Source organism: Suillus fuscotomentosus (genome assembly GCF_016647785.1).
Source record: "Suillus fuscotomentosus strain FC203 chromosome Unknown F5891scaffold_29, whole genome shotgun sequence".
NCBI classification, from domain to species: Eukaryota; Fungi; Basidiomycota; class Agaricomycetes; order Boletales; family Suillaceae; genus Suillus; species Suillus fuscotomentosus.
Genome location: NW_024539541.1, coordinates 606 through 27,135, shown reverse-complemented (window position 1 = coordinate 27,135; position 26,530 = coordinate 606). Strand labels below are relative to the sequence as shown.

Below are 26,530 nucleotides of genomic sequence, written 5' to 3'. Positions count from 1 at the left end.
CTTGCGAAGGCATATCAGCCTGAAGGCAGCCTGCCACTGGCTGAAATTTGAAGCGTTAATGTGACTCATGAGAATGCTCGGCTACCTCTGTTGATCATGTCCGTGTCGAAGTCGAGTTGTCGGAACCCCCTGGCGGCGCTCTCGGGATTCTTGTGATCAAATATATCTGGACGGCAGGAGTCCTCGAGCATTACCTAATTCTGCTCGCCATCACTCGTTGCAGTGACGGAGATTCTGGTGGGAAGATGTTTGGTGGCCTGGCCAAGGCTTTCGACAGTTTATGCCTGCTCAGACAAAGGCGTCCTGTGACGGGATGAACTCGGTCAGGTTAACCCTGACCGACCTACATCGTAAAGGGTTTCCCGGGTATGTTTTTTTTCGCAAGGCACATTACATCTCTGGAGAAACGTCCTCGCCGTGCAGCAACCCGTGGTTGTCGCTTTGGCCGTGCGAAGGTTGACCCGCAAAGACGGATCCAGTTCGGCGTCGGCGTGGCATAACTCTCTACGCCATAAACTTGAATGTGGGTAAGTCGCATCATGAGCAAGCCAATCATCGTCCTGTACGGGTCTTGTCAGTGGCAGATAAATTTATGGCTGACTGCGATTCGGACCTGGTACTGATTCTTTTGCACCGCTCTTGCTCTAGCGTGTTGAATTTACGCGAAGACAGCGGTGAATAACATCTCTCCCTTTCGTTAGCGTGGTTGTTTCATGCGGGTCCATTTTGGGGGCTGTTTGTCCAGTCCGCAGCATGGCACCATTGCCAATTCTTATCGGCATCACTTCGGATCCGCAGGCAGGTGACAACTACAGCTGGCCATGTCGGTCTCCAAAAGCTCTCCGTGTCTTTCGTGGTGCGCAATCTAGTTGTCGTCGTGGGTATTTGTTGCGATAAATTTGTGACGGACCACGAGATAACATGAGCGGTGATGATTATCAGACCGTCTGTCGACAAAAAGCTTTGTGATATTCGACCCCTATTTCTGAACATGATGAGAGAGCCCAAAGGAAACCTGATGGGGAAAGTGCGATGTGGGTTAGTCATGGTGAATCGCGATTAGTCTCATACAGGAATATAATGTACTGACACGATCACAAATCACTTACAAGGAGCAAGAGAATTGATATTCTGAGAATAATTGCACTGAAGTAGAACAAAGGCGCTACAATCCTGTAAGATAAGGCTATGGATACATCTTGTCATGTCATCACTCGAGGGAATTCATACTTGCTACAGGCTGTTAGGTCCTCCAACAGGCTCTAGACACTTTTCTAGTGTCTCCAATAGGGCAGCGTTCTCCAAAGCAGCGGCAACACGCTCCTTATCATTCAACTGTTTATTAACTAAGGCATGTTGTCAAAAGGGTATAGAAGGGACAAAAGATCGGCTGCTGACCTGCAAGTTCACTCTGATGTGATCCTGGTTTCACTCGAATATCCACTTTGAAACGCTGAGGCAAGCTTCGCATCAGTCGCACACGGATGGACAGCCCTGAGCAATTGGTTAAGATATATTCTTAAAACGTTGTAAAAGCACCCACCAATCAACGTCGACATCCCACAGTGAGGTACGGTGGGAGTAAATTCGACCATGATGTGATTGTCGCCGATTTTGATCTGCTCTGCAGATACTACCCTGAGTTCTTCAAGGGAATTAGGATGCTCAGGATCTGCAATAAAGCGGATCAAGTCTGTAACAATGTGTGTGATTTGAATGAGTTTAGGAGTTAAGAAGGCTTGAAACCCACCAAATATCTCATCCTCGTCAATAGGCTCCACTTCGGACTCGCTGCTGAGCTCGGGCTGGTACTGTTCGTCAATCCATAGTGACTGCCCTGCCTCGAACTTCGATTTTCTGGCAGAGCGTTTGGAAGCATAGACAGTTGGATTGGCGTTGAAGATTTCTCCGTTCATGGTAAGATGATTTATGAAGGATCTTGATATCCCAGCATTCATTCACATTGTCACGTGTCGTCGTGACGAAGTGTGACGCGCCCAGAACGCGCCAATACTAATTCCCTTTGCCTTTACCCTTTAAACACTTGCTCTCTTCCGTTGTCTCTCCAATCTGGCTTTCTTACTGAGATATGCCACCTAAAGCAAGTCTTGTTCACTCTCAAACTTATTCGTCCTTGACACAGCCAAATATCAGCGAAAACGTGCGGATGCGGACACTCAAGGGGCTCCTGCAACTCGTTCAACGCGAAGTTCGACGCGGACCGGTAGGCTCCCATAATCCTAATGACTTCAGTCCGACGAATTGAAATCCAATGTGGAGGTAAAGACGCCACGACAAGCATAGCCAGTGCTGGAGCTTCGTGCGTGCTGTCCTCCCACTACGTTTCGTCCCGATGATAATAAAGGCTATGAGCAGTGTTGGAAAAGGCATCTATGCGGATGATGTAGATGTGCGCCAGTTTGCCCGGGCACTCCTTTACCACTCACTCTTCTGCAGGTGGCTTCACCTCAAAAGAAAACAAGAAACACTGGAACGAAAGCATCATCAAGAGCAACAAAATCAACTATCAAAGGTTGCGCAAATACGACGATTGCGTGAGTCTTCCGGCCCTTGCATGCTGTAGTGAACTCATAGAAGGCCTCCTTACGCCCAAATTGTTCGCCACTTTCACGAAAGAAGTAATGATGATGTAAGCCTATAACAGACATCCTTTTCCCAACTTTATATAACGCCATTCCATCACTTGCAGAAACTCACCTCGATTAGGTGTCCATTGAACGAGTAAGTCTGCCTTTAGTTACACTTCAATCTTCACGGCCACGACGGATCAATCGTATCTCACGACTCAACCTTCACGTCGTTCACGACATTCCTTCATGCGCCTGTCGTCTTTGTTGTGCTGTGTCTCTAACACGCCCGCTCGCAGCGACGAAGTAGATGAGACAAACAAGGTGGCGGTACGTGCAACTGGTAACCATTGTTTATACTCTGCACGCCTCTGACGTCATTGTTGCTTCTCTATTTTCTCAGCCCAAGGAATCTCAAGAAGTCCCCACCGAACCGTACACCCCTCAGCGGGCGCAAGTTCTGTTTAACTCATTTGCCGATGAAGACGATAGCGATGTGATTGGACCAGGGGGACTGGAAAAATTATGTACGGAGGCTGACATACCGCTTGATGGTGCACAGCCCCTTATCCTTGCGTGGCAGCTAAAGGGTAGCGAAATGGCCAAGTTCACGAGGGTAGAATGGTCGCATGGAATGGGCTTACTTGAGTGAGTTGTCTTTATCGTTTATTTGTGCTTTGCAATTTCATAAATGAGTCCGCCAGAATCTCCTCATTACCAGTTCTAGCTCAAGCCTTGCGAGAGCTTGAAGACCTTCTTATTCGTGATAAGGAGGCGCTTACTCGCTCGGCTTCTGCCTCCAGTCAAGCGAAGAAGCGTGGCGGTGCGAGCACAAAAGAGCCCTACAACCGAACTCGTTACAGAGAGTATGCTTCTGACCGCAAGGCTGCTTTCGCAGATCTCTATCAGTTTTGCTTCACACTTGCGAAGCCACCGTGAGTTCTTAGCTATCTCCGAAAGGCAATCCTTTCGATAATCCATATTAGACAAGCACGAAACATCGACTTAGAGGTCAGGAGCCTTACGTCCGCGGCGAAGCATGTATCTTATCATTACAAATATAGACAGCTATGGCGCTGTGGTCAGTACTCCTTGCTCCACGATATCCAATAGTCAACGATCTGATCACCTTCTTGCCTGTACGTCGCCATCACCCCTGCCTTGGATGTCGCTAATCTTGATATGCAGGTGAAAGGCACATATAAAGGTGCAAACAAGGACATTTGGAATATGGTCAGTCCTTTCATCGCCAGGCATATGACGTACTCATACAAGATAGGTCCACGAGTTCTGCCGCGTTGTGGACCCTTCCTTGTCTAATTACGAGGCTGATGGGGTACGTTACATCAGATTCATACTACGTCGCAACCATGCGTATACTAAATCCCGTAGGCTTGGCCATCATTACTCGATGACTTCGTTGCATGGATGAAGAGCAAAACAGATGATGGCGCGGAGGCTGTTCCGGCTAAGGAGAAATAATGGTAATTGCTGTCATACATTATCGATTGTATGATGTCTACTCGATTGTTGGTACGATTGTCAACTGCGAACATCATTTAGTCATTCGTGACAGTAGTCAATACGTCTTTTGCATTTGTTGAGTCCTGCCAGTCCTCAATACGTCTTTGGACCCGTACCTTCTGTCCCGACTTCTCATGTTTACCTCGCATCTCTGCTATTTCTTTCTCAGCTGCTGCAATGCGGCGGAATGACGCGGCTAGTGCTTGCACTGATACGCGGGGTGCATCTCTCACGTCAGTAGCGAGGTGAAGCCTGTTCTGACTCCGAAGGTCTGCTTCAGCACGCTTCCGACGGAGATCAAAGCGCGAGGGGAGCTTTCCTGTGCGATGTGATGTTGACGGGGGAAGAACAGCAGCCGGTTGGTTGATGATATCAGGAAGAGGAGGCAAGCCCAGTGACGTTCGCACGTCTTTCCAGCGTCCCTGGATCAAGGTATGAGGACTGCGCGTATGAGGGTGTTGATCCCGAAGAGTTGCTTTCGAGAATAGCTGGCGTGCCAGCACAGCAGCGAACAGGATAACAATGATGATGATAGCAAGCCGAGAGAGTTGCTTTTGGCGTTGTGTGCTGTGGCCAGCCATGGTGTCAGTCGGCGAGTTGCCAATAAGCTGAATCGGCGATTAATTACCTCGACACGATAACTTCGAGATGCATGGTCAGCCGCACAATACCAATATCATATTCTAGACGTGCCATCTGGGCGCGTTCGATGCACGTGACAGATATCACTCTGACCCCTTTTTTCCGTGCAAGTCAAATGCTCATCGTGTATTCAGTACGACCAGTCAAACTACCGCATACTTTCCTGCTAGCCTACTCAGTAGTCAACTTCCACGGGCTTCACAGCTTGCATTTTCTCCATCGCCTCTCGGAACTCGGTCTCCGCGAATATGGCAGCTTCCTTGGCTACTTGCAGCTTCTTCTCCAATTCGTCCACTGTCATCGGCCTCATCTTGCCACTTTGCTCTATCATACCAATATTGTCGAAGCGGCGGAGGGTGTTGCCAACCCGAGGCATGAATATGTGACGATCCCAGCCACTGTCATTGAATGCAAGGACGGCACGTACCGCAGCTGTGTTGATGTCACGATGAAGTTCCTCGAGCTTGGACAGCTGCACTTCCATCCAGCGGGCTCGACGCTCAAGGGCGAGGGTCAATGCGGCAACTTCGTCTTCTTTGCCAGCTGCATCATCGCCGCCGTCATCTAAGAAATCATCACCCTTGAGCATGTCACGAAGCACGCCATCGAATGAAGAGCTGTCGTCCCACGTCGTCCGAGGAAGCAGGCGCAGGAGGTCGGAGATGGTCTGTGTCAGTGTCTCCAACAGTTGTTGGAATGAAGACACAGCATTATCGATGGAACCCGAAGGCATGTTGGTAGCAAATGATCCTCCGCCTACAGAAAGGGCAGACAATGCGTGCACTAAAGGACCATATTCAAGAGGCATCTTGGCAGCGGGATTGATCTTTGCTATGTCAAAGAAGGGATGGTTGGGAAGATCCATGCTCGGATTCCTCACGTCAATGTCGTCGAGCAAATCAGCAAGTGAGGCAGGTTCCACAGGAGAGGACGTGTCCACAGACTGCGCCCTCGAGTTGTTCGAGCTAGAGACGACTGTATTCGTGGTCTTGGAAGGTGGAAAATTCGCAGACTCTGAAACCGAAATCGATGGTGCAGCCGACGCATTTCCAAGAGCAATCTCATCCTCCTTCGTGATCTTGATTGGACGAGCGATGGGTTTGTTCTTCTTCGGCATCTTGGACAGTATGGGTGCTTGTTCCACGGGTTCAGATGCCTTAGATGGAGCGGGGGATTGCTTGGCAGTCGGAGTAGCAGGCACCTGGCCAGAAGAGCCTGCAGACTTCGTGGCTTTAATCGCTAATGCAGACTTGGCGGCTTTTTGAGCCTTGACCTGGGCTGCCCTTGCTTTTTCAGCTTGAGTCTTCTCAGCCAGGGCTTGCCTCTCCTTCTCTTTTATGAGAGCTCTCTCCGTCTCTTCCTCAGCCGCTTTCTCTTGTGCCTGCCTCTCCTTTTCCACCCTCTCTACTTCCGCCCTCTCCCGTACTAACTTCTCTCGCTCTTCTTTCTCCTTCGCCAGCTTCTCCTTCTCCACAGCCTTCTCTTGTGCAATCCGGGCTTTCTCAGTGGCCTTTGCAGCTGCTTTCTCCTGGGCTGCCTTCTGGCGCTCGAGCGCACGCTCCGCCGCTGCCGCCTTTTTTGCCGCCTTGCGCTCTGCTTTGGCCTGTTCCTTACTACCTTCGGCGGGAGATGATGTCTCGGCAGGCTGTGCATCAGGCGTAGGAAGTACATCGGCGTTCAGGGCGGGAAAATCAGCAGACGACAGTATCGGGACTGGCGAAGGTGAGGACGAAACTGAAGGAGTGACTAAAAGCGAAGTTGGCGAACGAACAGATGGTTGAAAGAAAAAGAGGAGGGAAACAACCGTTAGTCAGCATGCATCTAACCAAGGCTAAAACCATCGGGGAGGGGAAAAGGAGGGGACAGAAGGGGAGAATCGAAATAATGTTGGCCGAATGCGAAGGTCCCGGAGGCTCTCATGGCCTGTGGTAGAATTTGCGCACTGCAAGCACGGCTCTCGGTACTCTGACCTGGGACTCCCTCCCCTGAACAAAAGAAAGGGACTCACTATTTGGGTATGCTAGGCCCGGCGGGGGGCCTTGTGTGGCTGTAGTAGCTGATGCTGTGGTCGCAATTACTGGTGTACCAGCATACGACAGACTTGCGGAGGATAATACGGGCGAAGCGAAACGTGCTGACATGATTGCGGGGTCACTGAAAGGCGCAAACTGGTACTGAGGTTGATCTGAAACTGAAAACAAAAATGCAAAAAAAAACATAGACAGCATTGTCATACAAGAATCATACACGTGAACGACAATGAATCAAATTGAAGAGCAAAGTGAAGTGAAATGAAGAAAGACAAAATCGTCAATGCGCAGTCTAGCGGCTTACACAAACAGAAGTCTCCTACCAGCTGTAGCGTTATGCATTTGCATCGAGCCGGCACGCTCCCTGCTCGACTGGATCAGCTCACGGAGCTGGGCTTCACTCACGCTCACACTCGTGTCGAATGGCTGAAAGCGTGTCAGTTGTGTCTGTGGCTGCGCGTGCTGCTGCGGAGGCGACTGCACTATCTGCGCTTGCTGCACAAGCGGAGAACTGGTGGCATATCCTGCGTACTCTCCATGTCCTCCATGACTCCGATGCGACGATGTCATGGACAGGAGTTTCCGAAGCCGTGAAAAACGAGTGATGGCTATCACTCGCACTCAATGGCGATGCCACGTGAACGGGCGAGCTCGCAGCTGTTGAGCCTTGCCTCCCCCGTGCGAATCCAAATCTTGAAACTTTCCGTTCTTCATCGGGGTACGACGGCGAACTGCGCGCACCACCACTAGTCGAGGATCCTTCTGTTTCTCCGAAGGGATTAAATGGCCCAAGATAGCTCTCACGCATCGTGAGGGGGTCATAAATGGAGCGGGCGGGGTTATGAGGGTACATGGTTGGCACTTGATGCGTGTGAGAGTGTGCTTGTGGCTTGAGCGCAGGGAATGCGTCCATAAAGCTACCAGCGAAAGGTACGCGAGCCTCCGCTTCAAGCGCATTTAATACTGCCTCTCCTTCCGCATTTACATTTACATCTGCAAGCTTTGGGTCCAGATTGAAATTGAACCCACCCTCGCTCCCCGAGAGCATACGCAGCGTGCGATCAAAATCGGGAAAGACGCTTACTTGTGTGCTCGAAAGCACCGCCTCGCGACGCGCTTTGACGTCATCAAGTAGCGCTTGTGCAGCGGTGGACATTTGATAGCTTCCTGCAGACATTTGTAGTGCTTGAAGACCTGACGCAGGAACAGACTCCGCCTTAGCTGTACGAGTCGGAGGCGGGAGACCAGGTGGGGCATCTGGTAAACCTGGCGGCAGAGAAATAGGTACAGCCGGTATACTGTTCACACTCTCCGTGGAGCGTGGGCGCGGCGGACTTTGTGGTACATCCTGACTACCGGAGCCTACATCATCCGAGTCGACTGCCATTGACGGTGAGGGCGAAGTCGGCGGAAGCGGTGCTGGTTCTTTGGCCCGGAGAGTCTTGACCTCAGGTGGTGTCGGGGGACGCGGGGAGACAGCGGGCGTCGGGGGCCGAGACGAAGACGCGACGGAGGGTGTTTTCGTACTCCCTCCACCGCCTGAACCAACCTTGCGATCATGCTGTGGGCGTGGTGTACGCGCCTGCCGCTGACCACCACGCCGGGGACGCTGAGCAACTGTTGCAGTGGGCATCGTGCTGCTGGGCGTCGGAGTGGCAGGTTTAGCCCATGCTGCAGTGCGCGGGAGGCCTGAAAGAGGTAATGCGTAAGTAAGACAGGAATAGTTGCATGATCACGACATACCATCCCCAGTTTTGGTCCCCCTGCTTTCTGTGTCCTTGATAGTATGCTTCCTGGAAATGGGTAAGACATCATAAAAACGTTTTGAGAATCCACACGTACAGCGTTGTCAGATCCTCCTTCGTAAAACAGTCTTTCTCATCTCCCCATTCATGCAGATTCATACAGGTGTGATCAGTACATGATACGCCACGGAGGAACGCCATGCAGTACTTGGTCGTCCCATAGCTGGCACGCATGACCTCTCGGCCTCCTCCTGGGCTTGGGGCACCGTCAACGGTTGAGATGCAACGTGCGGCATCCTCGCGCCGATGATACGTAATGTAGAGTCCTACAATAGGCGCACCACCCCCTGATGATGTACGCTTGACAAGTAGAATCTTGGAGATTTTGCCATATTGCCCAAAATAGTCATTCGAGCGAAGGGTGGGGATGAGCTACGTCGAAGAAGAGGATTATTGGATGAGCCAAGAATTGATTAGACAAAAGTGTAACATACCTCCTCCTTTGCAAATCGAGGACCAATACCGACGACATATACAACGTTGCGCTGTACGACGCGGACATTGGCGAGATGGCGCCTACCGAGGGCGTCAAGTTCTTTGCGCTCGCGTTCACGTTGCTTCTTCTGCTGGGTCAGGCGTTTATGGCTATAACACGCCAGGAAGGCCTATATTGAATTTGTGAAGTAAATTGCGAGGGCGGGACGCACTCTTCTTTCGCAATAGGTTTGAACTGAACAGTTTCGTCGGTGTACTCACGGCGACAAGCAGGACAGCGGCCGTTGAGATTCTGCTTGATATGATGCCAACAGAATCTACAAATCTACATGCGGCTGAGAACATTTACCTAATAATTGATGAACGAGAGAATGTACCTGGTACCCGCAGACGCACGGCTTAAAATTAAGGTCTGAAATATCCATCTCTTCAAGACAAAGCGGACAATCTGCATCATCCTGGGATCGGTGGATGAATAACGTTTTATGTGATCATTAACAAAAAAAAGTAGACTTACGGCGTCATCGTCACTCCAATACGCGTCCTGCACACCGGCGAGGACATGGGACTTGGACTGGTGGGCGGAGAAGCCAGCGTGAACGACGGGGGCGGGAAGAGACGGGTGATGGTGCAACCTGGTTGTAGACATCTTGAATATGTGCAATTTAACGTGCTCGTTGTGTTAGACGACGACGAAGGTGATGACAAAGGGTTGAAATGGATGAATGAGTTGCGTTTGGGGCGTTGAGCAAACGCGACCATTACAATGAGGCTGCAGACTTTTCCCACGCTCCATCTATTGTTAGTTGTTTGTGTTGTGGCGTCCCGAAGAGGAACCAAACTAGGTGGCAGAGACTGACGCCACTGACGCATCTACCGGTGCGATTCAGCCTCGAGCACACGATGACTTGACATTGGTATTCGCATAGCGTGTTCCTCTTCCTATATCCAATTTATGATAGGTATTATCGCGGCTCCAACTTTTGTTTCTTCAACCATCTAACAAGTGCTCATTTCGTCATATCCAGGCTTTCATATATGACCATGTTTCTTACTTCCAGAGGGCGAATACATCAATGTGTGTGTGCTCATAAAGCCTCATGCAGGTCGCTCAGGTTGTTTAGCGCATCTGGTCAAATGTGGAAAATTGTATTGGCCTATCAACACTGAGCGCTGAACCTGCTGATTCACCATTCTGCCACGCATACTGACACCATACAAACAAATTGCGAAGAGAAGATTATATTATGCTTGCACGTCTATGCCCATGCGAGGAGTACTTGGTTTTCAATCAATCTGTTTTCACTGCTTATGGGTGATCCAATCTAACAGGATCTAACCTCCGCATTGCCCTCCAAGGGTTCGATTTGCCTGCTTAAAACACTATTTGAATTGGGCAAGGCAGCTCTCGGACAGGTCGGACCCTTCTACTTCTGTTGGATTTTCTTGATCATGGTGAGTCTACGCTCAGACACCACAGGGCCCATCAACAGTTCGAAACTCGACAACTACGTCGATTATCTCGGCATTCAGGAGTTTTAATACAAACGTCATCGTCTATGCCTCTGGTCGTATGCGATTTCGTGTGGTTTCATATCGAAACTCACGTCTAGGTTTGTATATTGATTAGTCTGCTGCAGACCTGCGCACTTCCAGTGAATTTGCTGGAGGTACGATATGCATGGAAGAAATGATCAAAGAGACAATTGGATCAGTGAAGAACATGGCCGATCGCAACCAAACCGTGGGTATATTTACACAGTATCATTCCGAATTTGAAATAGGCTTGTTTCATCAAGGTTGTCGAGAGAGAGACAAGATATTTACCGTGATACTACCTTTAACGCCCAAGCAATTTGCTCCACGGTTGCCGATTCATACATCGGAAGGGTTGCAAATGTGATATACATGCATTCAACAAGCGTCAGGTTGTTTCTTCAATCACCGGTGGTCGGCGTTGAAAGCTACGATTGGCAAGACAGTCCAATTTTCGCGATTGGAAATGGACACAACTACTGACTCGTCTCGCATCTGTTGATTGTAGACACTCGAGTTGAGGTGCATTCCCTGTTTATATTTCGAAGTGGTAATGGACGGATGACTCTTGGCGATGGATGGGACTGACATATTCCAGGGCTCCTGAGTCGTCGAAAATACAAAAATTCTGTCTGTGAGCTGGTTGATCATAGCCAAACGGACAAGGTACTAATCCCCAGTTTTCTCCAGCTGAGAGCTGGAATCTCAGCCGCTGGACACGATGCCTACACAACAACAACGCCATGGAGTGAAAGCAAGGCAGGCCTCCTGCCAGCACCCGGTACTTAGAAGTCCAGGAGTTGTCATCATATCATTTTTAACAATGACAATGACATCCTTAGGGATGCTGCAGACTGTCGCCGTGGAAGAATGGGAGAAATACTGTGACGTTGGGTGCCATTGATCAACTAGCTGTAAATCCCTAGTTATGAGGAGAGTTCAGGCCTAGGGGTGGTGACCCTCCCTTATGCCAGCTCATTTAGTCGCAGCCTAAGATGGTTTAGTAAGCAAAAGCTTAATAACTTAACGCGTTAACGCGACGCGCGTCTTAGACACGCGTTATTTTCGACAACCTCGCGGATTCCGGAAGCAAATTTACGAGGTCAAAAGTAATTCGGACAAGTTCGCTTCAAGGGCTTTTTTTGTGCGGATATATATCGAAACTGAAGAACAAACAGTTGTGTTATATGCTTGCTAGACTTCAAGTTCATTGTTTTATTCGACCGACTCGAATGAATAACTTGAAAGTACAAAGGACGCACTTGCCCCGACACGTGTCAATGACCGCCATCAAAGCTCGCATTCAGCCTTCACCAATACCTGTTCTTAATAGCGTACCTATCTCAAGCCACAGCACAAGTCCAGAATCTATAGTCATGACTACAGACAAAAAGCACTTCACTTCGAAGCGGTTTGTAGATGCACCCATCTCACAGCTATCCAAGGCTGGAATCAGACATGAGTACGTCCCATAGTCTTCGATCCCCCACATGCTGACGTCGCATAGGTTTCTTACAGATGTACAAGGTCAGTCTCATGCACACTGTATAATGCAGCTGAGTTGATGCAGTAGCATATGCCAGATGCCACACTTGAAGTGGGTGGCATCGATAATCGGTCTACTAAGCTGATGGTTGTACACTGTAGGATGCTTTGTCGGGCATCGATCTCCTCGTGCAGGCCAAAACTGGAACTGGTGTGTAGTATGATTAGATTGTTCACTCCCAGACTGTTGAACCCTACGCATAGGTAAAACTACAGCGTTTCTTCTCCCTGCCATAGAGCGGCTTGCCTCCTCCAGATCAGCTTCCTCCGACGTGGGCAAGATTCTTGTTATAGCGCCTACACGGGAGCTGGTGCTTCAAATCGAGGAAGAGGCAATGTCCCTTCTTGCACACCACCCATACGGTGTGCAGTCTGTTATCGGAGGTACAAAGTGGGCATTCTTTTCCATTCTTTGCCGCATATCATGATATATATTAACACTTGCAGCATGAACACAGAAAAAACTCGTCTTAACTCTCCCACCGCTCGCGCCGACATCCTAATTGCCACTCCCGGTCGGCTCCTCGACCATCTGACTTCGGGGCTAGCCCTCCGCCCAACTGTGCTCATTCTGGACGAGGCAGATAGGCTACTCGATCAAGGATTTCGCAAGGATCTAGAACGCATTCTGGGACTCTTGCCTGATAGACGGGGAACAAGGCGACAATGTATGCTATTTTCTGCGACTTTTGACAATGCGATCAAGAAGGTGGGTGGGTTTTTTGTGTAAGAATAACAGGCACTGATCGTTTTGGGGAGTAGATTGCAAAGATTTACCTAGATCCCAATTATAAATTCATATCTACGCTCCACGCGGACGAGATCAACACACACGAACATGGTGTGTGCATCTTTTCCATAATCTATCAATGAAATAACAAAGTGACACATCTGTAACATAGTTCCCCAGAGTTACCTCATAACGCCCCTCGAAGATATCCTTCCGACACTTGTTTCCCTCCTCAAGCAGGCGGGTCCGCAAGCAAAAGCAATGTTGTTTTGTACGACGGCACGTGGAACGGCCGTTGTCGCGAGTGTCTTGCAACAAGTGTCTGCTGGGCCACAATCTATGCTTCCCCCAATCTACCAGATCCAAAGCCGTATGTCACAGGCCGCGCGTACACGCGCCGCACAGGAGTTCCGCGATGCCCCAGAGGGTGCAATTTTGGTTACCAGTGATGTGACTGCAAGAGGGATGGATTTTCCGAGGTGGGTCTCCTATCAAATCTCAAAGTATCCTCAGTCCCTTCGTTGGCCAAACAATCATGCTGTTGTCTGATCATTTTTCGTTGTTCTGTTTTATTTCATATCTTGCCCTGCAGTCTACTTTCTCTTCATCGCAAGGTGTGCTGACATTATCCTACAGCGTAACACACATCATCCAGCTTTCCCTCCCTAGCTCGCCCGCACAATACATTCACCGCCTCGGCCGAACCGCGCGCGCAGGGGCTGCTGGTGAAGGCATATTAATCCTCATGCCGGATGAACAGTTCTTTTTACGGCTGCCAGAGATCGCCTCGCTTCCGTTAAAGCCCTACACACAGCTTGAACATACCGGTAATTTGAAGTTTAAGTTGGATGACCGCTCCATCGGTCAAGCATATTCCGCTTGGCTTGGGTTCTACAAGTCCTGGCTAAAGCAGCTGCGATGGTCACCTACGGAGTTAGTGGAACAGGGCGCGGTATGGGCGCGGTGCTTAGGGTGGCCGAGTGTGACGGAAGTCGGCAGTGGACCTGGTATTCCTAGTGGTGCTCCAGCGCAAAGAGGCGCAAGGGGTGGAAATGCAGTGGCAACATGGATCCCGCCACCTATCGCGAAGCGCACGGTAGGAATGATGGGTCTGCGTGGAACGCCGGGGCTGAATGTGGTAGATCGCCTGGACGACGCGGGCGATGGCCCAGCTCGGAATGCGGGAGGAGGGAGACGTGGAGGGGGAAGTGGACGCGGACGCGGGAAGCTTCCAAACGCAGAAAAACCGCACACAGAAGGAGCGAGCGATAATACGACTGCGCGCACACAAAGGATCAGAAGGGGCAAGGCGAAGGCGGGACAATGAACTTACCCAATGGTTTATATCTCTTGGGAAGAAGTTGGTAATTAGAGTTGTTGGAGTCTGACATCGTGCCTATACCTCAATGCATCGTTAATCGATTGTCTGAATTCAAACTGCGGTGCTGAACGACTCAAATATATGTCGCAGTACTGGCCTCCTTGAGCGAACGAATGAATGAATTTTAATCTAACCATTCACGCTCACATAAGCTCAATTCCACTAATAGGTCACGTGCCATGTAGCCAGGCGCGTATGTCGCGTCTTACAGTAACTCTTACTCGATGCTCTCAATTCGTCCTATGGCTTCAGTGTCACGAAAGCGCGTTGCGGCTAGTTTGGTGAACTCCAGCTCTACAAAAAGGCGGAAGATCCAGGCTGAAAGGTACACCATTTTGCAAGTACTTCAGATAAAGTATAGTTAACTTCAAGTGTTTGTAGTTCAACGGTCACTGTCGCAACAGTCGTAGAAGTATCATGTCAGGGCAGTGCACCTGACATAAAGACTGTTATAGAGAACTTGGAACATGAGACTATGGGAAGTTCTTGGAGGACTGTGTTAGACAAAGAATTCATGAAGCCGTATTTCCAGAAGGTGTGTCTTTACTCATCCCCTCTGGTAATATCTCCTCTGAGTACTCCATTCGCTTCAGCTCAAAGAATTTATTATTGCGGAGCATCTTACGCACACCGTATACCCAAAGCGTAAGAGACTTATCTCGTTTGTGGATACGACGTTACAAAACTCTATATAGTGAACGATGTCTACTCTTGGTCACGATTGACCCCACTTGACTCTGTGAAAGCTGTTATATTAGGCCAGGTGCGCGTTGCGTAATTTTATACGCGTTCCATCACTTACCATGGCACTCGACAAGGATCCATATCATAATGTTGGACAAGCACACGGTATGTATATTTAGTTCACTAAGGATATATCTAATACAATGGTTTAGGGCTCTCTTTTTCCGTTCTCCCTCCAACTAAGCTCCCTGGCTCCCTGAGGAATATTTATAAGCAACTTTCGAGCGACATCCCTACTTTCAAAGTCCCCGTGTCTGGGTTTGTCGTAGCACTAGCTCCAAGCTTGCAAATCACTTACTCTTTACACAGGGATCTGACGCCTATGGCAAAGGCTGGAGTTCTCTGGTTGAACACCTGCTTGACTGTACGGGCGCATAATGCCAACTCGCATTCAAAAAAAGGCTGGGAGACCTTCACCGATGCTGTTATCCGAGCCGTCCTCGACCGACCGGATGGAAGAGGGGTTGTCTTCTTTGCCTGGGGTTTGCCTGCCCAAAAACTATACGACAGACTTGGGATTGACGAGGTGCGTGCCAGCCATTTACTATTTTGTTTGGGGGAAGCTGACTCAAGGCCGAGAAGAAAAAACATCTGGTGTTAAGGTACACTTTGACTTCCTTCATTGATCGACACATTGAAATTATGTCTCAGATCTCCACATCCTTCTCCTCTTTCAGCTCATCGGGGCTTCCTTGGAAACGCTCACTTCAAGAAAGCCAATGAATGGCTACGGAAGACACACGGAGAAGAGATTGATTGGGCAGCTCTCAATTCTGTTCCACCTTCGGATGCAGTTCGCCACATCTCAACGACATGAATGGTAAGGAATGCAAATGCAATTGCTACACAAAACAGAATCGTTGCTTAGATTACATTCATGTAACAGATCCTCCTCATCGATGCCTCTGGTTGTTCCAAATCTGACTTTGCCCACCGATTCCAAACTGTCCCATATCAGGAGGGGCAAAGAATGCTGGATTGGATATGGGAAAGTTCACAGCATTGAACGGCGATTGCGCAAAATTCTGATTTATCATGGGGAACTGTGCTATAGACGAGGCCGGTGTAGCAGGAACGGGCGAGCGTGTTGTGTTCGGTCGTACGCCTGGCTGGGGTGGGGGTTTCCAGTTCTGACGTGGCCAATCAGTATTGTGCGGAAAAGAAAAGAATAGTAGCAAACACTTACATATTGCTTCCCTTCACGATACAGCTCGTCCAGCTTTTCGTCAAAGACGCCACGCTCTTCAAAATCATGATAAGCTTTGTACAACCTAAGCGCACTTCGAGCGTCCTCGATCGAATCGTGCGTGTCAGTTTGAATGTGTTCATGGAGGACGAACCAGGACAGGAAACGCAGTGATAGTCGTCGCTGGCGGTTATGCAGAAAGTACAAGTCAACTGTGTCTATGACTTGCTCTGGGGGTACGAATATATCTGATCATGACGACGGTTAGTAAGTGGTCCTCGCTCAAATGCTGGAACATACTGATTATGCGGAAATCTTTCGAGAGTCCATGCCCAATGAATATACATCCCCGGTCGACAAGCACCCTGAGCTTTTTGTACACAAGTTTTAAAGGTGTCAATGTGTACCGCGACAAATGCGGATCAAGGTCACCAACTGTCACAATGTCAGCCATGAAAAAGAATACTGGATTACACTTACATTTGATACCAGAAAACTCAGTCAGATAATCGACAATGACCTCGCTCGTATGGATATGGTCGTCGATGAACGGGACACCTTCTTTCGGACCATCTCCCCTAAGGACGGACACGCGAGCAAGACTGAGCCGTGCAGGGCGGATGACACGGTTGGTACCATCCGAACGGTACTCTGTTTCTTCCTGGCACGCGAAGATACATAAAGACAGCCCAACGGAAATTGTGCGCAAAGCATACCTGCTGCATGGAGACAAACTCAGCATCAATTGCGACAAGTGTTCCGGGTTTAGGGAGTTCTTCAAAGCGGAGACACTCGTGCTGGATGATATTCTCGTCGCGATTCCTATGCGCTAAAGATGAAAAGAGTGAAGCTGTCACGAAATGAATGTGACTAACACAGAGATAGAGGTATCTAGGCTCAATATCGACGGGTCCAATTGGTCTGGAAGGCCGCTGTAGTCGAGCCGTTCTCGGACATCGACACGCTCAAAATATAAGATAGCCGGGACCTGCTTCATCTTGAGTTTATTGGTGCACGGAGGAGACATCATAATTGACCTTCCACGTGCTTGGAAAACTCAACGCTTCTTCTTCTGATATGTTACGCACAACGAAATCGTTGAAAAGAAACCAGGCACTCTTGAGATTCGGGCGGCCCTCCGCTTCAGGAACTGTGTCGTTGTCAGTGGGTATTACGTTAGTAACAACTATAATCAAAAGGCCCACCCTTAACAATCGCAACGAGATGCGAGTGTCTTTCTTTTGTCATAATTTGCACTACCATGGCCTATATACCAAAAATAAGCGCAACAGTGACAAGTAGAAACTTTAACTCACTCTCAGTTCATACACAACCCCCGTTGCCTCATCCACTCCATCAACCTCGCCTCTCACCTCCACTGATGGGCTCAAAAATCTCGACTGCCTGTTGTCTAACCATAGCTTCATATTATCTTCGTTGTAGACACTTGCATTGACCGCAAGTATAGGCGGAAGCTCCGATGAAGGTATTGAGCGTCGGGAACTGAAAGCGCCAAATTGCTTGCACGTCTGACATGTTGCCTTATATGTCATCTGGCGAATCAGGGAAGCGCGGAGGATACTAGCGAAGTCTGTTGCAGGAGGGGGATCTGAAGGTGTGAGCTGATTACCTCCGTCAGGATCACAAGCTAGTATGCATATGAAGTGTCCTCACTCTGCGCGGGTAAACCATATCGACAACATGGGTCATGTTCTCTTTCTCCCTCACAGCCTTGCAGCTCATACATGTGATGACGTTCTTTGCGTCTATACCGAGGAGCTGTGTAATAGGCGCAGCTGCAGGTGAATGGGTGTCCTCCTGGAATGGCTGGTGTATGAGGCATGGATTGTGTGGGAAGGAGTTCCCTTCAAGCGACAGATGGTCAACGAGGAAACGATGGAATGACTGAATCATATGGGCATAGTCGACTTCAGTGGGCTCGCGCCCGTAATCGATCAACTCGATCTGGTTTTGACTTTGAGCTAGCACACCAACGGTCTTGCAGAAGTTCCCTCCTTGGCAGTTTGTGCCGCCCGCATCCTCGAGCATCCGTGCCACAAAACCGAGCTCGCACAGTAGACAGTGTTCTCTTGGACAATTGGTTGTGATATGTGACTTAGCGAGGCGCCGTATCGGAAGCGTGTAGTGCATGACCTGGAGCATTGAATTCGTGTAGGAATTGAGGATATGTGTCTCAAGACCACTGTACGGTGTTTTATTGTAAAAGCTGCAAAAATATTAATGAGAGCTGTCAGAAGTGAAGATAGAGGGCGCGCGCACCCAAAATCGAAATCCTCCACCCCAAACTTCGAGTATTCTATTTCTACCTTTCGATAGATTCTGGGTACCTCCTCGACGCTGTCGTCGATGCTTAGTGCTTCCAGCTCGAGCTATGTCCTGTCAATTAAGCATAATAAAATAATGATCACACTCACATCATCTCTTTTGCCCTTTCCACTTCTGAACCGCCCTTGATCTTTGGCAGTAGTCACAGGCACACGGTTCCTCCGCCCACGGAGCTCCTTCGGAAGAGCCGCGTATGCAATATTTTCGTTCATCTTCATAGTACTTAAGACCTGCGGCGGGATTTTAGGCGGAGGTGGACTCAAGATTCCAGAACGCGGAAGGAATTGTGGTGTCCAAGAGGAAAGCAGCAGAGTGTTGTAGTGTGGCATGCCAATAGAGTTGAGGGGTCTTTGGTATATTGAAGTCAGTAAGGGGTATGAATGACGAAAGATAACTCACATAGAATCTGTCCAGTTGATATCAGGGGGTGCTTCGGGAGCATCTGCCCATTCGATGGGTTGGCCTTCGAAACCATTGAAAAGTGGCTCTGCGTCCTCTGCGATGGCTGTCATGAGGTGAATGGCACCGAGCGCGTCGCCAAAAGCGAGGAACGAGCCGTTGGACGACACAGCTGTTGAGCTGATGTAGGATGTGGTCTCGAGCTGCAATACATGAGCGATTAAGTTTTGGGAGTATTACTAACATACCTGATAAAACCCGGAGACATTACTATAATCAGATACGTCGACAACGTTCACCAGACCCTGCGCAGAGGTAACTACGAGGCTAGAAGAATGTTTAGGTAGGATGTCAATGAAGGCAGGACCGTCTTGGAATGGTACGGGAGGGAGAGGGCGCATCGTACGCAGGTCATATACTTTCACCAGGGGATCAGGAAAATCGTGACCGCGTCTGCAACGCATCAGTGGTATTTACATACACAGATCAGACGGTGCTAACCTTATACTCCACCCGATTGTGTAGAAATAGTTTCCACTCGTCTGGAGGTCTTGTACACCACTACTATGTGCTAGCACTGAGTGCTCTCCGTTCTCGCGCAGAAGCGCAGTGCGAGGGTCATATGCACGGACGTGCCCATCCGTGAGCGCTGCAAGGAGCGTGGAATGTGAGAACTGGAGGTGTGTCGCGACGGATGAGGAGGTAGCAACACGGATGGGGTTGCCTGTCATTGCATTCAAGAGGACAAGCTCAGGTGTAGTTGTTGACGCTGCAAGGACATTGGAAGTATACGTATTGTTCGAGAACGCTGTAAGAGTAGAGGTTGATCTGCAGCTTTCATGAAAGGATACACGGCGTAGTATTGGAAAATCACGTACCGAAAGAACCACTTGTTCATCCCACCTTTGGCCCACGAGCCGATGCCTTCACCTGCAGCACCAAGTGCCCTAACATAGTTGTCTCCTGCCACAATCTGCTTGACCGGAAGAGCACCGCCAACGGGGAAAGACACGGCACGGAGGCCCTGCATCGTGTGCAGCGCAACGACCGTGCCTACACTGGTCCCGGACCAGAGCGTGTCAGAGACGGGGTCAAAGCTAAGGGCAGTGACTGGCTGGGCATAGTCGTGTAGCGTCGCAATCGGGTCTATCATGTGGTACGATGTCGACATAGTGCTGTAGTCGTGTACAAAATTGATGTGGTCGCTGTTTAGATCGACGAGCTCGCGGTACATCAGGAAATCGGGGAGATGATGTTTTTCCTAGATTTATTTGGCAAGATCAGAGCAAAAATCCACCGGATTATATGCAAAAACAGAACTAGACAAAGCGATACATAAGCATAAGCACATTGCGGGATATTATATGACAACCACAATTGTGAGGAGAATACATCATGTCTTGCAATGATGATCCTTGATAGGCAGAGAGCTACAAATGCTTATCACAATGACAGAAAATGAATAAAGTTTTGCAATGCATAACAATCATGATTACAGCATTACAATTTTGCTATTGGATTGCGAGCCTACCATACAAGTTGCTTACATTGTCGCGCTATTATAATTGTGTCCAAACGTACCCAACCATTGACAAGGTATTATAATAAGTGGGATCTTGTTGTTTCGTCCAACTCCTCAAGTAAATAGAAGCGGTTAGAGGAGGAAAAATAAATCTTATCGATGAGACATCTAAATTACGCCTACATTCAGAGGAAAGGAATGTGTGTATGTATATCAATCAATAACGTAGTAACATCAACTTATTTGGAGGCTGTCCGGGTTGAGGTGGAGGAACAGGCTTGAACTCTGCAGGCCCCCGGGGTGACAGGGACTCGAAGTTTCTATATATGATCAGGTGATTAGGAAGCGCAGGGATCGAGATGATTCCTGACTAACCGGAAAGCATCAATTGCAGAAGTTCGTAAACGACGCGTTTCCTCTCTTCATCGTAGCGGACTTCAGTGTAGCCCTGAAATGGTGATCCTATCATTACGATTAGCGGGTTGTAGTGGTAGCCACGCACCGATAATGGAAAGTCCTTTCGGAGGGGATGACCCTCGAAGCCTGAACAAAAATATCGCCGCAAGCAAGGTTGGATAAAGCTGTAGATTATCATGCCCAGGACTACGATCCATACGAGCATGAAGAAGATACCGGAGTAATCGAGGTCTGAGTACGCAGGGAATAAGTAAGTGTTGATAGACGAGCGTGCTCAAGACTTACTGTTGAACCATGGTCGGGTGTAGAAGCGGGACCAGCTTGAGTCAGAGTCGGCGCGAAGGGCATCGGGGAGTTGAACGAGGTTGTATTCGAGGGAACAGGATCCTGTGTGATTGTTATGAGGCTTCGTATTTCGAGTACTCGATGGTGGATCAAAATCAGACCTTTCATAACGTATGGATCGCCAGGGCCATTCCATCCCTCACAAGAGACCTCGACTCGACCGAAACGTAAAGAGGACGGCAGGTCCGCCTCACACTGCAAATATTATTGGATGACAAAGCCCAGCCCGCTCATTGCTGACCAGCGTCTCCCGCCTGCCCGCCTGTTCGCCGCTGCCTGCCAGTATGCAGCCGTTCTTAGAATACTGCATTTATGTTCCGCCCCAAGTCTACCTTATGACAATGCCATGCCCGCTACCCATCTCTCTTATCTGTTGGATGCCCTTGGAGTGAGGTTAACAGGTTGCTGATATCCGGGTCAGGTGGCATCATGGCTATAGTGGTGGCTGACAGAGATCGCGTCGGTGTGGTAATAACGGTAGGCTTGCTGAGATCGCATCAGTGTCGCTGACGGCGGGTGGTAGACCTACTCTCCTTTAAAAACACAGCGAAGAAATAACCGTCATCCTCATTCTTTCCCAACGGTACTTCATTGAACAACCCGCAAGCGACCTTCATGAAATGAGCGAAAACGGGAATCGACATGTTGCGAACCCATGCGGTCTTTATGAAATGATTTGCAGACCTAAAATAATGGTGTATGGCGACTTGGACAAGATATCTGGATACATATGCGCCACTACTGATTAAGATCTAGACAAAGGGAGCGCATATAATCAGTTAGGCTCCATGAAGCGCTGAGACGCAGCGAGAGAAATAAGTGACAAACGTCGATGACTTTGTCGGACATGATCTTCCCTCGTCCTAAAGCCCAAAACATAGCATCCATGCGGCCATAACGGTTGAGAAAGTAGTGGGCTCGAACGTAGGGGTCTTGGGACACATTGTGAAAGTGTTTGGAAGTGAGCGTTAAAGCGGTCGGGTCGTCGAGCTCGTAGAAGATCAATTCGATGACTTCATCTACGCAAATCTCAGGTTATGAGTGAGAAAAAGAATGATCAGAAAACATACCACACAGGCGTTGCATGGCGTGTGGTAGAAGGGTTCTTGACTGCGGTAGGCAGAAGCTTGAACTGCTCAGAAAGAGCACTAGTCGCAAGTTGACTCCGTCCAAGGAACCTGACGACGAGGATTAGGGACTTGACGGGGTTGGCGTTTACGATGATGTGGTTGGTGTCAAGAGGTGTGCAGCCGGAGAACGCACTTCATCGGACTTCTAAATTCAACCACCACTGCATCTTGAAAGTCAAAAAACCTTGGCCAAAGCGATCACAATGTTCCACAAAATATCGTATCATGAAGTTTAAGCTGTTCAGAGTGAAAAGATGCGTGAAATGGCAACGTTCTACACCGTTACAGGCGCTACATTGTGCTAAGTGGCTGTAATCACGTGGTATGTCAGGCGCATGATGTTGAAACTCCGATTGAAACAAACAGATGCCCCAGACCCCAGAGTCCGCCGCAGATTTTGGCCCCAGTGTCCATTTCCTGGATGTCCTCACTGATGTTGATATATGTATAGCACTCGACTCCGTTCTCTTGTATCTGTAGCATTCGTCTCCGTTAATATGTTCTCACGTCTCAGTCTCATCTGAATCTGTACGATACTTATGTCTTTTCGCGACTCGTCTCGGTTGATCTGTACGATACTTGTGGCTGTAAATCCAATCGATTCGCATGAAGTACGGCTCGAAAAAGCGACTGTAGGGCTCTGCCGTGCGCGTTATCACAGAGCGTAACTGTGCGAAACTTCGGAGTGTTTCTCCCAAAAAAAGCAAGAACTAGTACATACAGTGTACTCACGCCGCCGCACAAACTTCAATTGAACTATACCGAAGTCCAACTGATTATCGGATCTATACTACATCGAGTCCATGGAGCAAAATAATCAATTCAATAACGCTCAAGCACAAGGTGACCAATTCAGTACTCAAGCAGTGAGTAGAATAGTGATGATATTTTGCGCTTGATCTAAAACTTTACCTACTAGAACCTCCCTGACTTGGATCATGCAGTCATACCGGGGCCATTGATTGTCACCCAGTCGGCAATTGTATGTGGTCATTAAAAATCGTATGCTAACGGTGAAGGACTCACGAACATGATGCAGTCGATTTGGAGGACCGCCACACAAGCAGCTCAATCCGGTATGAGCCAAAACCGCCAGCAGGCACAGATCCACACAACAGAGGAAGAAAGGTGTTGGTTGATTTTGATGGCGTTGCGAAGAGAACAAGAGCTGGATGAGACGACTAGATGGCTGCGTGACGCCTGGCGGGAATTGGATGAAATTAGAAGCCTGTTGGGGATCGCAAGAAATCAGTAACGAGACTCGGTACGAAGTGTAGGCGATAAACGAAATGTTCGGATGCTTGCGTTGTTGACAGTGATAGAACCTACGCGAAACATACTCAGATGATTCAAGGAGCGATCTGTAAACAGAACAGAACGAAGAGTCGGACAGCGCACCAGAGACCATCAACATCCAGCCAACTTCGACGATGCCGTTGTTCTAACGCATCTCCAAATACCAATAGTGTCGGCAACATTTCTAATAACAACGCCAACACCACTGCGAACGCCAACTCGAACTCTAGATGGTGCAAGGAGCGATCTGTAAACAAAACAGAACGAAGAGTCGGACAGCGCACCAGAGACCATCAACATCCAGCCAACTTCGGCGATGCTGTTGTTCTAACACATGTCCAAATACCAATAGTGTCGGCAACATTTCTAATAACAACGCCAACACCACTGCGAACGCCAAATCGAACTCTAGATGGTGCTGGATCAGCAAGTTCGTCCGCTTGATGTGTCTCCTTGAGAATCGAGGTGGTTACCTTGAGCATTTGGAGTCGACGAATGCAACGAATGGTGCTGCCTGAGCGCAAGCTTCCATGCTAGATTGAACTGGTGCAGGGTGCGGTCAGTCGTAACACACGTGCTACATCTACCTGGCTTACTGATCTTGTACGCCTGAATTAAATCACTGTTCATAGACAAATGAGTAAGTATTAGCAACAATCGGATCGACCCATACCTGATCGCCTGTTAGGCCGTGGACGCTTGGACGTGCTAACAATCCTCGCACGCCATGGAGTTATGGCGTAAACGTGCGAAGGCTGCTGAAGCATCAATGTTGGGACGCCATTGCATGCGAGGTATAATCGCAGCTGCAGTCTCGACAATGTCTGGGTTTGTTGATGTCTCTAGAATCCAGCGAATACGTCAGACTTGGGAGTGAATCTGATTGTCTGGACCAGTCAAGGCACTGGCTTCGAAATTTGAATTGAACGAACGACTCACCCTTATCGATTCCCATGCCAAAAGCAATGGTAGCACAAACTATACCATTATCTGATTCCATAAATTGCTGTTGGACACGTGCACGCTCATCGCCATTCAATCCGGCATGATAGTACACCATTGGTTTCATTCCATGAGGGCGAAGATGGCCGGCAACCTCTTCCGTATGTTTCTGCAGGGTCACATATATGATTGCAGGTCCGGTTCGAGATTTCGAGAAGGGAATAAGAGTATCGAGTTTTTGATCTAGAGTATTTGCGACTTGAACTTGCAAAGCCAGACTAGCATTCAAAACTTTTATTAGTGGGGATAATGGGAACGCGAGAGCACTTACTTTGACCGGTACACTGGGGTGCGAAACACACCTTTCTGAGTATCAATGAAGAATGATTGACAGATGTCTTCTGCCACATTTGGAGTAGCGGTTGCCGTCAAGCAGAGGACACGTTCTACATCCATTTCCTCTGCAAAATGCACAATCTACAGGTCCATGAGTGCAAACCAGAACAGGCGCACGGCATGCTTACTTTTAAATACTCGGGCCGAAAGCTTGCACCCCACTACAACCCGCTCATGAATGACAATCTCGTGCAAATTATAACATACCAGACACACCTGCGAGATACAATGCGACTCGTCAATAGCTAGCAGTGAGATTTTGACACGACTCATCATCGTAATGAATCCTTCATTATTCAGCCTAGAAAAGTATTGTCAGAGTGATGCATGAGTCGTACATAAATGCGAACCTTCCAGGAGCCACATAAAGCAGTTTTAGACGCCGTGAGACAACCCCTTGTTTGACCCAGGCTGCCCGTTCTGCGCCCAACGTGCTGTCCAGGTTTGCAGCTTTCACCCCACGATCGACCAGAGCATCGACCTGATCCTTCATCAAAGCAATGAGAGGAGATATCACCACAGTCAGTCCCTGTAATAATGTCAGTGATGTCACACTCAGGAAATGTAACTACGTTACTGGGTCTGCAGGTGGAAATATTCTATTCCGTCTAGCTTCATTTGCCTCTCTATGCCGCGCTCTTCAAGAGCCTCTCCTTCTCGAGATACCTTGTACGAGTTAAGCCACTGTTTACCCAAGACAGCTCCAAACGCGGCCAAGACGCTGAATGTGAGGCTAGCATAGGAAAGTGATTGGATCCAGACAGTCGAGGAGGGAAATACTGTAGACGACGAAAGAGTGTTGATATCAGGTACGGAATTCGGGCCATTAATAGTTAGCTGGATTAGATACAGGAGGAGGGCATTGGTAGTGTCTCCTGGATTAGGCTGCATTCCGATGATGTTGACGGCTGAGAACAGACCAGCCTAATACTCCTGTAAGACTAGCACCGAGAGACGTAGAAAGAAACGTACAAAGGTCAGAATAATGCCCATATCGTCATTGGCCCGCTCGAGGAAGTCGTCGTCGTACTCAGTCGAAACTTTCTTGTATGTTGCCCAAAACTTTGAATCGTCATCTTTTCCGCGTTCTTCCGCGATATTCGATCCTTTAAGGACCTCGAGAATGTGCCCCAGCGGATCTGACCTGTGACAAAATATAGTCAGACGTCAAGTGTACGGTGCTGGTGAGTAATATTCACATATTCTTAGCAGGGCTTCCTTCGATGGACACCGCAGGATTCTTGTTCGCATTATCCAAATTGATTGGCCATTGTCCAGGGGCTGCTCCAGGGTGTTTGACCTTGAAAACAATATAGTTAGACGTCGTGTTTGCTGTGCTGGTTGGTTATTATCTACATATTCTTAGCCGGGCCTCCACGTTCCTCGTTCGCATTATTGGGAAGCAATCGTTGCATAACCTTCCCTGATATTCCCATTTGACGCACGAGTGGCCAAGCGGGGTGCTTGTGTGTGCAAGGGTTTCATGTCGGGCACCGACTTCTTCATACGTAGAGAGCTTGCAATCTGCGATTGTGAGGAAGTCGCAGAGAGATATGCAGATGGGGCACGCGACAGGATCACAGCCTGAGCC

At 48.9% G+C, this 26,530-nt stretch overlaps 10 protein-coding genes across 10 annotated transcripts; 4 read left to right on the top strand and 6 right to left on the bottom strand.

The window, feature by feature from the left end:
• Nucleotides 1-1,233: 1,233 nt before the first annotated feature.
• On the bottom strand, nucleotides 1,234-1,916 carry F5891DRAFT_1189000 (FAM96B protein; the record flags this gene model as incomplete). The annotated part of the gene is made up of 3 exons (XM_041367081.1): nucleotides 1,234-1,346; nucleotides 1,399-1,494; nucleotides 1,544-1,916. 3 exons carry the CDS (start codon nucleotides 1,914-1,916, stop codon nucleotides 1,234-1,236), a joined length of 582 nt encoding a protein of 193 aa, XP_041225486.1.
• An 828-nt stretch (nucleotides 1,917-2,744) lies between these two features.
• Nucleotides 2,745-3,423, top strand: F5891DRAFT_333520 (uncharacterized protein). Its single transcript, XM_041371376.1, has 2 exons — nucleotides 2,745-2,918; nucleotides 2,992-3,423. The coding sequence occupies exons 1-2, from the start codon at nucleotides 2,838-2,840 to the stop codon at nucleotides 3,238-3,240; spliced, it is 330 nt and encodes a 109-aa protein (XP_041225485.1). The 5' UTR covers nucleotides 2,745-2,837; the 3' UTR covers nucleotides 3,241-3,423.
• F5891DRAFT_953023 (DUF298-domain-containing protein) lies at nucleotides 3,291-4,070 on the top strand (the record flags this gene model as incomplete). The annotated part of the gene is made up of 6 exons (XM_041375153.1): nucleotides 3,291-3,523; nucleotides 3,575-3,599; nucleotides 3,653-3,727; nucleotides 3,777-3,821; nucleotides 3,868-3,924; nucleotides 3,981-4,070. Coding segments are annotated over 6 exons (525 nt in total), but the record flags the coding sequence as incomplete, so codon positions are not given.
• On the bottom strand, nucleotides 3,808-4,846 carry F5891DRAFT_333569 (uncharacterized protein). The gene is made up of 2 exons (XM_041371377.1): nucleotides 4,741-4,846; nucleotides 3,808-4,679 (listed from the first exon to the last, which is right to left on the bottom strand). The coding sequence occupies exons 1-2, from the start codon at nucleotides 4,806-4,808 to the stop codon at nucleotides 4,148-4,150; spliced, it is 600 nt and encodes a 199-aa protein (XP_041225483.1). The 5' UTR covers nucleotides 4,809-4,846; the 3' UTR covers nucleotides 3,808-4,147.
• A 4-nt stretch (nucleotides 4,847-4,850) lies between these two features.
• On the bottom strand, nucleotides 4,851-9,781 carry F5891DRAFT_1035161 (uncharacterized protein). The gene is made up of 10 exons (XM_041361796.1): nucleotides 9,542-9,781; nucleotides 9,402-9,482; nucleotides 9,237-9,349; nucleotides 9,024-9,174; nucleotides 8,627-8,961; nucleotides 8,528-8,577; nucleotides 7,359-8,473; nucleotides 7,108-7,315; nucleotides 6,763-6,945; nucleotides 4,851-6,500 (listed from the first exon to the last, which is right to left on the bottom strand). Exons 1-10 carry the CDS (start codon nucleotides 9,671-9,673, stop codon nucleotides 4,930-4,932), a joined length of 3,939 nt encoding a protein of 1,312 aa, XP_041225482.1. The 5' UTR covers nucleotides 9,674-9,781; the 3' UTR covers nucleotides 4,851-4,929.
• A 2,059-nt stretch (nucleotides 9,782-11,840) lies between these two features.
• Nucleotides 11,841-14,162, top strand: F5891DRAFT_1188996 (P-loop containing nucleoside triphosphate hydrolase protein; the record flags this gene model as incomplete). Its single annotated transcript, XM_041367080.1, has 9 exons — nucleotides 11,841-12,022; nucleotides 12,068-12,087; nucleotides 12,144-12,157; nucleotides 12,208-12,256; nucleotides 12,310-12,496; nucleotides 12,553-12,814; nucleotides 12,868-12,946; nucleotides 13,008-13,314; nucleotides 13,472-14,162. 9 exons carry the CDS (start codon nucleotides 11,841-11,843, stop codon nucleotides 14,160-14,162), a joined length of 1,791 nt encoding a protein of 596 aa, XP_041225481.1.
• Nucleotides 14,163-14,691: 529 nt separating this feature from the next.
• Nucleotides 14,692-15,777, top strand: F5891DRAFT_952818 (uracil-DNA glycosylase; the record flags this gene model as incomplete). The annotated part of the gene is made up of 8 exons (XM_041375134.1): nucleotides 14,692-14,751; nucleotides 14,810-14,861; nucleotides 14,912-14,979; nucleotides 15,035-15,065; nucleotides 15,113-15,218; nucleotides 15,270-15,486; nucleotides 15,543-15,562; nucleotides 15,612-15,777. The coding sequence occupies 8 exons, from the start codon at nucleotides 14,692-14,694 to the stop codon at nucleotides 15,775-15,777; spliced, it is 720 nt and encodes a 239-aa protein (XP_041225480.1).
• On the bottom strand, nucleotides 15,758-20,158 carry F5891DRAFT_1035129 (PAB-dependent poly-A-specific ribonuclease subunit PAN2). The gene is made up of 16 exons (XM_041361795.1): nucleotides 19,770-20,158; nucleotides 19,393-19,719; nucleotides 19,140-19,344; nucleotides 18,892-19,094; nucleotides 18,582-18,840; nucleotides 18,427-18,536; nucleotides 17,821-18,373; nucleotides 17,463-17,768; nucleotides 17,352-17,412; nucleotides 17,184-17,296; nucleotides 17,022-17,134; nucleotides 16,863-16,968; nucleotides 16,627-16,807; nucleotides 16,447-16,581; nucleotides 16,147-16,394; nucleotides 15,758-16,090 (listed from the first exon to the last, which is right to left on the bottom strand). The coding sequence occupies exons 1-16, from the start codon at nucleotides 20,123-20,125 to the stop codon at nucleotides 15,854-15,856; spliced, it is 3,513 nt and encodes a 1,170-aa protein (XP_041225479.1). The 5' UTR covers nucleotides 20,126-20,158; the 3' UTR covers nucleotides 15,758-15,853.
• A 5,130-nt stretch (nucleotides 20,159-25,288) lies between these two features.
• Nucleotides 25,289-25,474, bottom strand: F5891DRAFT_932439 (uncharacterized protein; the record flags this gene model as incomplete). Its single annotated transcript, XM_041373985.1, has 1 exon — nucleotides 25,289-25,474. A coding segment is annotated over one exon (186 nt), but the record flags the coding sequence as incomplete, so codon positions are not given.
• A 38-nt stretch (nucleotides 25,475-25,512) lies between these two features.
• On the bottom strand, nucleotides 25,513-26,019 carry F5891DRAFT_952914 (uncharacterized protein; the record flags this gene model as incomplete). The annotated part of the gene is made up of 2 exons (XM_041375140.1): nucleotides 25,513-25,863; nucleotides 25,912-26,019. Coding segments are annotated over 2 exons (459 nt in total), but the record flags the coding sequence as incomplete, so codon positions are not given.
• Nucleotides 26,020-26,530: the final 511 nt, after the last annotated feature.

Excerpts from the sequence above, each read along its gene's own strand:
- F5891DRAFT_1035129 (XM_041361795.1), bottom strand. The coding sequence starts at position 20,125 with ATGTACCGCGAGCTCGTCGATCTAAACAGCGACCACATCAATTTTGTA. Across the intron at positions 19,095-19,139 it reads ATGTCTCCGGGTTTTATCAG|CTCGAGACCACATCCTACAT; the intron begins GTATGTTAGTAA and ends CATGTATTGCAG. Across the intron at positions 17,769-17,820 it reads ATATGGTTTACCCGCGCAGA|CTCACACCTTCAGATCCCCC; the intron begins GTGAGGACACTT and ends GGAGGTAATCAG.
- F5891DRAFT_333569 (XM_041371377.1), bottom strand. The coding sequence starts at position 4,808 with ATGGCACGTCTAGAATATGATATTGGTATTGTGCGGCTGACCATGCAT. Across the intron at positions 4,680-4,740 it reads CTCGAAGTTATCGTGTCGAG|CACACAACGCCAAAAGCAAC; the intron begins GTAATTAATCGC and ends GGCTGGCCACAG.
- F5891DRAFT_333520 (XM_041371376.1), top strand. The coding sequence starts at position 2,838 with ATGCGCCTGTCGTCTTTGTTGTGCTGTGTCTCTAACACGCCCGCTCGC. Across the intron at positions 2,919-2,991 it reads ATGAGACAAACAAGGTGGCG|CCCAAGGAATCTCAAGAAGT; the intron begins GTACGTGCAACT and ends CTATTTTCTCAG.
- F5891DRAFT_1035161 (XM_041361796.1), bottom strand. The coding sequence starts at position 9,673 with ATGTCTACAACCAGGTTGCACCATCACCCGTCTCTTCCCGCCCCCGTC. Across the intron at positions 9,175-9,236 it reads AAACCTATTGCGAAAGAAGA|CCATAAACGCCTGACCCAGC; the intron begins GTGCGTCCCGCC and ends GGCGTGTTATAG. Across the intron at positions 7,316-7,358 it reads TCACGGCTTCGGAAACTCCT|TACGCAGGATATGCCACCAG; the intron begins GTCCATGACATC and ends GGACATGGAGAG.